We start from the raw sequence: 10,462 nt of genomic DNA, 5'->3' as shown, positions 1-10,462 counted from the left end.
TTATGACAGTTATTTCCTTATCATTATTAAGAAATCTCTAAACCTCTTTACTGACTGGTCAGGAGCAGAGTACACTGAAGCTGTCAGACTTGAACGTGTATCCGTGCTATTCACGGCAGAAGTGTCACGTTTATTAGTCAAACTATGTAGATTGCAAATTTCTAATTTTTTAATTCATAGATTGACAGTCTCTTAGACAAGTAGACTTTCTTATCCATAGTTACACGTGGTACACAAATCATTCGTGTAAATTAGACGAGGCAGTAGGAATAACTTTGGGAAGGCAACTAAAATCAAACATATTTTGGACGTAGTCTTTATTTATATATTTTCATCAATGTGACAGGTCAATTACTATCTGTCGTGAAAAAACAACTGTGATGGCATATTGCCTCTGAAGGTGCGACCACTAACTCACTTCTTTGTGTAACAGTGATTCAGGTAGATATTCTCTTTGGATAACAGTTTTCACACTAAATTCTTTTTAACAGAACACACAAAAATAATTCTCTTACATACAAGGTATCAACGAACTGATTATCATACATATTTACAAAACGATATTGACTGACTAATTATTAGTTACATGTTCATACAATGTAGCATTAATAAATTCCGAAGAACGTGCATTATCTAAAACTCTACTTATAGAGCAGGCAAAATAGTAATTTTCGTTGCACATCATTTCTAAGATTATCACCTACGGGTGATCAAGAGATTTACCAGACAGAACTTTCTGTCCCAAGAGTAGTTTTACTGATGCTAGAGTCAACAGAAATGTTTAGATTTAAGTTTAGAATGATGTCAATAAGCGTGTTTTTCACGCACACTATATAGTTTGTTCACATTCATTAAATAGCACACGGTAGTGGTTCGTTACATAGCAGTAGTAAATTATCTTGCCCGTAATTATGCTTTCAAAACTTTCAGCACCTATTGTATCACTTTCCTCAGCTTGAAAATCAGGAAATATACTTGTATTCGAGTACGAGTGACCGTATTGGTCTAGCGGGTAGAGTGTTGCAGTGCAGTCCTGGAGGTCCCAGCTTCTATCCCGGGTAGAAGCGGGGAGTTTCCAGTCTCTCCAGGGTGGTCCCAGATCCACTCAGACTGTTACCAAATTGATTACGGGGAAGCTTTCTCGGGTGGGTAAAACGCGTCCGGGGCGACGGGCTCGTCACCCTCCACCTTATAGTTCCGCAGCGAACGAAACGGTGCAGTGAGACCAGGAACACGTTCACGGGTTTAGCCCCACAGATTTTACCGTTACTTGACTAGACAGACAGTATGGTGACGATTAGATTAGTTTCTTAAGATAGTTACTCAAATCTGCAGCCAAGCTGAGTCGTCCAATGCATGAGATGTTTTAGAAACTGTTGCATTCCAGCCGATTTAAAACATAGTAGCTGGTCTAATAATAGAAGATAAACAATGTGTGTATCTGGATGCTATAATAGTCAACATAGGAGCCAGGTTTTTTTTTTTTTTCAGGTGGCGATAAATGACAGCAACCAGCCTGTCTGGAATTTCGTTTCAAATATCAAATCAAAGTCAAAAAGTACCTTCTTTTGAAAAAACACTTTTCTACGATATATTTGCAAATGTGCTTCTCACCAATTCTGTTTGGTATTAAATACCATTAATCAGGTATCTACACAAAGGAACAGTGACGTTTTTGCAAAGCATACGAGAGAAGATTACTGTAAAGTGAACCTCGTTAACTTCAGCAATGGCAAGTGAAAAGTCTGAGCTCCCTAAGAGGGACAAGCGACCATAACCAAGGCAGAGCACTTGCTACAACCACATTTGTCATAAATAATGTTTGCTATTATAGTAGCTAATGTCTCAAACTCTTTTTGCCAGAAAACTGAAGAGGGTTCAGAGTCATTTTAATTTTATTACAAAACGTGCATTAACTGCGTAACAGATATAAGATATTGAAATATTGTTATGTAACCAACAGGGGCAAGTGCTAATATATTACGATGAGAATGTTTGTGAAAAAGCAGCGACAGTAGCAAGGACACGCTTCAGAATGATGTGAGGGGATGTCTGTAGTCATGTTATGTAACCAACAGGGGCAAGTGCTAATATATTACGATGAGAATGTTTGTGAAAAAGCAGCGACAGTAGCAAGGACACGCTTCAGAATGATGTGAGGGGATGTCTGTAGTCAGTCTTAATAACCTCTACTGTCCGTAAGCTTCATAGCAGCAACACCTCAAGAAAATTCGCAACATTGTTTAGGATGTGGAACGACCGGCTTGTAGTGTATTCACAGACATACTTGCTCATCAGTACGTAAACATTTCTTTGAGTAGTAAAATGTTCAGAAACGGTAGGGAGGAGGGCGGAAAAAGTAGTCACTGAAACTTCAGCTTATGACTGTTTTGATTCATTCTGTGACCTAATGCACCAGCATTTCCATTAAAGAACGTGCAAGTTGTAAGCTTCCCTTCGTTTAGCTGAAGGAGGGTGGAGAGTGATACAGAATGGTGCTACAGAATCAGTGGCAGTGCCTACCTATCTGCAGATGGAGCTACCGGTAGCAGTTTTGGTCTAGCTGAAACAGCACAGAACTCGGGAACACCGTTGACTCAGCTGAAAGCACTTGTCCGCGGAGGCCAGGCGGGAGTTCAGAGGAAGGGCTCGACCCAGTAGCGCACGAGCGGCGCCGAGTTGCGGTCGCCGCGCAGCACGCGGCTGCGGTGCTTCACGTCCTTGGGCTTGAGCACGCTGCGGTGGTTGGAGAGCAGCCGGCTGGGAGTGAGGATGGCCTTCTGGCTGAGCCCGGTCGCCTCCAGGAAGCTCTCGTACGAGTCGCGCTGCTGCTGCTGCAGCTGCGCCGGCGACGGTGACGGCGGCGCGCGGGCCTCCTCGGCGCCGTCGCCGTCTGCGCGGCCCACGTCGACGTCCACCTCCTCCAGCCGGAACTCCTCGAAGTTGCTCCGCAGCAGCGAGTCGTCACCCACCATCGCCTGCTCCTGCCGGCACACACACACCAATCACATACTTGGCAGACAGTGTAAGCTTTCTCCCGAGAAAATTTGCACGTAGGCTGGATAAGAAGTAGTGACAACACGGCCGTCACGTGATGGATGGGAGTCACACGGCATGCCCGCTCTCTGTAATTGATAGCAGGAAGTCAGCTGAAGTAGTGCAGTGGGCGGCGACGGCTGTGCGAGTCAGCTGCTGCGTCTGAAAGTGCGGGAGGGCAGTTCAAGCGCCGTGACAGTATGTTTAGGAAACACGAATAACGTGCGTGATCAAGATTGAACTGGCACGTGGTCACAGCGCGCAACAAGGTTTCCTTCTGGCACTGCATCCCATCACGCATCGTGACAATGGACTTTTGCACACGACGAACCCCGTGCAGAAGCTCCTGCGTGTGTGGGGGTGGGAGATACTGAAACATCCACCCCATTTACCCGATATGAGTCTGTGCTATTACGACCTGTTCGCCAAAATGAAGAAACCGCTACAACAACAGAGAAGACGACATCCGTGCCATGTTATGGTTTTAGGGCGCAAAACTGCTACGGTCATTAGCGCCCGGTCTGTGTCTTAGGAAAAGGTAAAAAACCAAACTGGAAACCAGCTACAATGGGAGCGAAACTAAAAAAATGGGGAAACTAAAAAAGGAAGGAAAGCTTAAAAAAACACTAGAAGGGGGGCTGTTTGTCCCCAAAAAGAGCTTCAAATGACTGACGTCATCTCACACTAAAACTCGAGAACGCGATCGGCTGAACGCGTGTCATCTGCTAAAATGGAAGATATATCATGCGACAGCTGTAGACGGACGCGTAACGGAGTAAAATAGGGGCACTCAAGTAAAAGGTGTCTCACCGTCCACAGTTGAGAGCAATGGGGACAAAGCGGGGGAGGATCGCCACTTAAAAGATGTCGATGGCTATAAGGACAGTGCCCTATCCAGAGTCCAGTTAAAATTATCTCCTCCCGACGACGAATTCGGGAGGAAGAGGTCCAAGTACAGGGAAGAGCTTTCATGTCCCGCAATTTATTATTGGGAATTGTCGACCAATGTGCATGCCATAAAAGAGCAACACGACGACATAAAACACTCTGTAGATCGGCGAAGGGAACCATGGGAACAGCAGGCTGAAGAAGAGAGACTGCAGACTTGGTCGCTATATCGGCCGCCTCGTTTCCACAGATCCCAACATGTCCTGGGATCCAGAGGAACGCCACAGAGACGCCCCCCAAGTGGAGCAAGTGGAGGCAGTCCTGAATCCGGTGGACCAGAGGGTGGACAGGGTAGAGAGCTGAGAGAATCTGAAAAGATAACATACTGTATCCGCTGATGGCGACGGATGTATTGGACAGCCTGGAGAACAGCGTAAAGCTCCGCAGTAAAAACCGAACACCGGTCGGGAAGCCGAAATCGATTAGGGGTGTCGCCAACAATATAGGCGCTCCCAACACCAAATGATGTTTTTGAGCCATCAGTGTAAATGTTTCATCCTTCATTTGTGCGCATAGAGCAGCAAATTCCCGACGATAAACAAGAGAAGGGGGTACCATCTTTGGGAAACTGACAAAGGTTACGGAGCAGGCAGGTCCGGGGCAGGAGCCAAGGCGGTGCTGTATCCCAAGTTGTCAAGAAAGTTTTAGGAAAGTGGCAGGAAAGAGAACGTAGCAGTTGACGGAAGCGGACTCCCGGTGGTAGCAGAGAGGAAGGGCGGCCTGCATACCCTAAATCCAAGGAGGCGTCGAAAAAAATGTCATGGGCCGGATTATCAGGTATGGAAGACAGATGGCTAGCATAACGGCTCAGAAGGACAGCTCGCCGACTGGACAGCATAAAGGCTTTCCACAGGGCTGGTGTAAAAAGATCCAGACGCTAAACATAATCCACGGTGGTGGACAGAGTCGAGACGCCGGAGAATAGACGGCCGAGCAGAGGAGAGGAGAGGAGTAAACTATGCTTCCATAGTCCAATTTCGAGGGCACTAAGGTGCGATAGAGGCGGAGAAGGACCACTCGGTCCGCTGCCCAGGAGGTACCATTCAGGACACGGAGGGTGTTGAGGGACCGCATACAGCGAGCCGAAAGATAGGAAACGTGGGAGGACCAGCACAGTTTTCTGTCAAACATAAGACCCAAGAATTTAGCGACGTCCGCGAACGAAAGGTTGACACGGCCTAGATGTAAGGAAGGTGGAAGAAACTCCGTACGATTGTTTACTTCTGTCTTTGAAAGTGTGAACGTGGCAATGATAATATTGGGGAGTGAAAGGTTATCTATGTTCTTGGAGATGAGCTCTGTCTATGCAACTAAAGGAGAAGTTTTTTATGCCATACCCATGTCACTTTTTTTTATTTGTGAGGCATCTTCAGTGGTCTGAGCAGGTGTTTATGTATATAAAAACTACTTTATCTATTGATTACACATGTTACAGTGTCACAGTTCTTTTTCTTACTGTTATCTCAGAATCAATCTTATAGAACTTGTGCTCTAGATGTTATTTGGTTCTACTAATGATTTTTGTAGTATTTCCATATGTGTCGTTCGTTCTACAATGTACTCTGTTGGCCTGTGTACACCACGTTTAGATTATAGGCGTTTTCGCACACATTTCTTGTTTTTTCCATTCGCCTTTCGTTTATGTTTGTATGTAGTGTGATATTGGAAGAATTTTTTTAAAAATTTACGTGCCTGTGATGGTGAGGTATTACTTATCCTCCCACCACAAACACTTAAATCTTTCATTGGTATTCCCTCCACTCAAAATTCTCCCCTTTTCGCGGAGCAGGCCTCACTCCACACTAACACATGAACATACAAATAATATCGAACTACATAAAAAACACAAAAAAGGCGAACGAAAAAACACTAACTACATTATATACAGCGTATTCGCATAATCATCACACGTTGAAAGTGTTGTTTTCAACTGAAATGTGTACGAAAACGGCAAAAAATCTGACATCTTGGCGTATACAGGCCAACTTAATACAACTTCATGGCGATACACATGAAATATCACAAAACCGTAAGTAGAACGAAATATTAGCTCAGACTTACGAAACTTGCTCCAAAATTTCTTTCTTACGCAACAGTAAGAGTAACGAAACACTAATATATTAATATACACGGAATCATTGTATAATGCAGTTATACACCAAAAAAAGACCTATGTATTATAGGTCACTGCACACGCCTTACAAACAGAAAGAAGCGAAACACGTATAATACAAGACAGACTTATTTAATTGCATAGACGGACCACATTTCCAAGAACATAGAAGAAACTAAGGATTAAGGAGCGACGGGGAACATGAAGAAAGCTGTTTATCTGCAGTTTGTACAAAAAACTTACTGCATTTGGAAGAGATGAAGGACACGAAAGGAAATCGGTAGTTTAGAAGGGATTGAGACTTGAATGTAGCCTATCTCCAGTGCTATTCGATCTGCACATTAAGCAAACGACATTTAGGAAGAAAGTAGTGTGAGAAGAAATTAAAAGTTTCAAGTTTACTGATGACGTTGTCATTATGCGTGGGACAGCAAAGAACAGTTGAGCATAGTGAGTACTATCTTCAAAGGAGGTTATAAGATAGACATTATCAAAAGTAAAACAAGGGCCATGGAATGTAATCTAATTAAACCATGCGATACTGAGGTAATTAAATTAGGATATGAGAAACGAGAAGTAGACGACTTTTGCTGATCGGAAATAAAAATAACTGAAGACGCCCGAAGTAGAGACGATATAAAATGCAGACAGGTAATAGCAGTAAGAAGTTCCTGAAAGAGAGAAATATATTAACATTGAATATATGTATTTAAATGTCCGGAAGTCTGAATGTATTTGCCTGGATTTTAGCCTTGTATGGTGATTCTGAATCGAAACGGGGAGAAAAAATTTATGACAACTTTACTAAAGTAAGGAATCTGTTGACGGACACATTCTGAGGCGTTAAGGAAGAACAGCTTTGTTAATGGAAGTGAGAATAGTGGCTAAAATTTTAGCAAGAGAGCAAGGCTGTAATACAGTAAGCAGATTTAAGTGTGTGTGTGTGTGTGTGTGTGTGTGTGTGTGTGTGTGTGTGTGTGTGTGTGTTGTATCAAGTTATGGACAGGTGAGGTTTGCATAAGCTGGACAAGTGTGGAGGGCTGCATCGAGTTAGTCTTCCGACTGCAAAGGTGGTGATGACCGAAGTTTTTGATAAGCCTTCGGCAGTGTAGCTAATAATTTAAACCAAGTACTGCACCAATTGTCTTTTTTCATGCGTAGTACGACGTGTTTCAGGAATTTATACCATTTATAAGTGTGCTGAGAATTTACGCTACTATTGGATGTGACATCTCCATATGTGTCGTTGTGCCTGTTTGCCGAAGTTTGGATATGGTCAAGTATGTTCCATTTTAGTCAATTATATCTGTAAATAGGGTGATTCATTATATTTGTAAACAGGATGATTCATAAGGGTTAAGGGATTGGCAGACGAGTCGAAAGTCAAAAACTTCCGAATAGGAACATTTAGTCTTTGAAGTAATCCTGAGCCAATGACAGTTTTGGAACTTCCCGAACAACAAGGACAATTTACGCACACGCATCTCCATGTCATTGGAGATCATGTACTATTTACTCAACAATGTTGTGCATTATAGGTGTTCAAAATAACCGGCACACAATTCCGGCATTGAAAATTCTGGTGCGACCTACTGATCCATCACGCATCGCACGAACGTCTTCAGACCCTGAAAATGTCCTAGCGAGAAGAGTTAGTTTCTGTTTAACTGGTGTCACGGATACCAGGGGTTAACCACTAAGTAGTTTTGGGTGCACAGAAGCTGTAAATCATGTTTGCTCAACTAAAGGGTGTATTCATTAATTGTCTTTTTTGTTCGGGACATTCCAAAGCTTTCAGTGGCTCAAAATTACTTTTAACACCAGAAGTTCCCATTACAAAGTAATAGCATTTCGACTCTATCAGCTCCAATTTGCGCACAGCCTTCGGTATCACGCTGTATACATTAAGCTGCCCCTTCATTTGGTTGCCAGTATGGATCTCCATGGTGCAGGTGACTCGTTCGTTCCTTCTTTCCTTATTAGTTGTTTAGAGCACACGGGAAACCTTACATAAACAAACAGTGTCTTTAAACCGATTGCGGCATCGTGCAGTGCTTTGAGCAGTAGAAGGTGCAGAGATCAACTTTAAAAATCAGACCGCATAGTTACCACTAAATCGCGCCTGCCGAAACAGAACGGAGAACGCCTTTCGTTGGTGTGTCATACGGAACAAGCTAGCTAGGTAGCTACCAGGGATACCCGTACTGGAAACCACACCAACCAAAAACCACCCACTCTTCCTCCAACCCCACCTGAACACCCCACTTCTCTCATTCTCTACAGCTGCTGTGATCTCTCAGTACTGAATCATCTGACCAACAAAATGTTCAGTTTACTGTAGTATAAGCTATGTGCAGAGATGTTTTTGAATGTGGTATCAGTTGGAAGAAACTTGTACTGTGTGCATTTGGTACAGAAATAACCCATGGCTGCAAAAAATGCAAATAAAATTAATCTAATTGTAAAAAACATCATAATGTAGCTCTAAATACAACATATTTAAATGAACTGCCAAGAGTCACTAGCGAGCTATCAAAATATGTGGAGTGCACTTTATTTTTATCGTAGACAGCTAAAAACACCTCGGAGGAATAGGTGAAACGTGTCTGGTACACAAATAAAATAAAATCAATAACTGGGGCGAAATGAATGGAAAGGAAACGGGATGGGAAAAGAGTTTGGAAGGAAATAATGATTTCCAGCCCCACAGGGCATTGCGGCAATGCAACGGCGGGAGCTCAAAATTTGTGCCGGACCGGGCCTCGAAACCGGATGCTCCGCTTCTCTAGATCGGATGGCTGCCTTGACCGCCTCGGCCATCTGGACAAGCTTTCTGTCAGACCCAAATTCCCAATTTCTCGCTCGTTGCACTTCAACGGCCTCGGCCCATAAACCCTCTGTTCTTAGATTTCTGATTCCTGTAGGAGTACGGACGTTGCTTGTGCATCCGCACTGAAAATTTTTCATCTAACAGCGTCGCGCACATAGAATCACTATAGATATGAGTGGTGTCTTTTCTGTCTGATACGTGCGTCCGAACTCCTAGCGGAATCGAAAATCTGCGGGCAGGGCGTTAATAGGCGGGAGTCGTTGCGGTGTGGCAAGCAGGAAGTTAGGAATTTGGGTCTGACGGAAAACGTGTCCAGATGGCGGAGACGGTTAAAGGCAACCGTTCTAGAGAAGCTGAACATTCGGGTTGGAGTCCCGGTCAGACAAATTCTGAACGCTCGCCGTTGCATTGCCGCAATGCCCTGTCTTTCCCATCCCGTTTCCTTTCCATTCCTTTCGTCCAAATCATTTATGTATATGTAGTAGCTGCTTCACCGCAAGTGTTGGTTGTTCTGTCGGACACGCTCGGCACCGCTCATATGTATAATTCTCTTGCAACTTTCAGTTGCAAGAGAATTTTCTTTTTAATACACATGATAAAGCATATCAATCAGCAACTGTGGGGGAAAATGCCTGCATGTCTTAATATGTTTATTTACAAGTTTAAACTTTTGAAATAGGACTTATCTTTTTGGGGCACTGATTTTTAATATCCACAGAACAGTACAGCAGAACTACGTCGAATGATAAAGGGAGTAAAAGAAGACGTTAATTACGATGTATTAAAAAACTAAAAACCCGCCTCGATTGCGAAAAAAAAGCACCTAGTGTTTACCCAGCTTTCGGCGTAGATAACTACACCTTCCTCAGAAGAACAATAAAACCCACAAGTGCCTAAGAAGACCTTTGTCAATGACTAAAAGAACACCATAGCTATACAGTTATAAACGAAAAAGAAAAGGAAAACACAAACAGTACATATGTACAAAGTCAAAACCACTACTTAACTTAATAGTGTACGCTCCAACTCACACCGGCCTATGTTCGATGGGCCATGATCCGCCATAAACCGCAGCTACAAATGGTCGCTCACTTACAAGCACGACCCGCTACGTATGCGTATGCGCAAGACAAATGAAGTTACTTGAATGCGCATGCGCATACGAATACGAGAAAGTTTATACATGGGTCAGGGGTAAATAGCCCATATATTCCCAACCGTGGATAAACGTATATCAAAAAATGGAATTGATAGAATAAGTGACGAGCTAAGTTGGAGATGAAACCTAAAAATAACCGCACCCGGTTGCTCATGCTAGGAGGTGTTCAACGGGCTAAAATCACTTTCATCGTAAAATGAAAATGAGGATAAAAACAAAGATGAACAGCTTGACCAACCGCGCCCTGACCCATGTATAATCTTTCTCGTGTTCGTATGCGCATGCGCATTCAAGTAACTTCACTTGTCTTGCACATGTGCATACGTAGCGGGTCGTGCTTGTAAGTGAGCGACCATTTGTAGCTGCGGTTTATGGC

At 43.5% G+C, this 10,462-nt stretch overlaps 1 protein-coding gene across 1 annotated transcript in view; it reads right to left on the bottom strand.

Annotated features, from left to right (window-relative positions):
- Positions 1-300: 300 nt before the first annotated feature.
- The window catches only part of LOC126470316 (uncharacterized), a 219,869-nt gene continuing 209,707 nt past the window's right edge, over positions 301-10,462 (bottom strand). The window contains exon 5 of the mRNA XM_050098092.1: positions 301-2,984. Coding sequence (XP_049954049.1) covers positions 2,637-2,984 — 348 coding nt within the window. The 3' untranslated portion in view covers positions 301-2,636. The remainder of the gene's footprint in view (positions 2,985-10,462) is intronic.

This window comes from Schistocerca serialis, chromosome 3 (assembly GCF_023864345.2).
Source record: "Schistocerca serialis cubense isolate TAMUIC-IGC-003099 chromosome 3, iqSchSeri2.2, whole genome shotgun sequence".
NCBI lineage: Eukaryota > Metazoa > Arthropoda > Insecta > Orthoptera > Acrididae > Schistocerca > Schistocerca serialis.
This window is presented reverse-complemented; position numbering and strand designations above follow the sequence as displayed.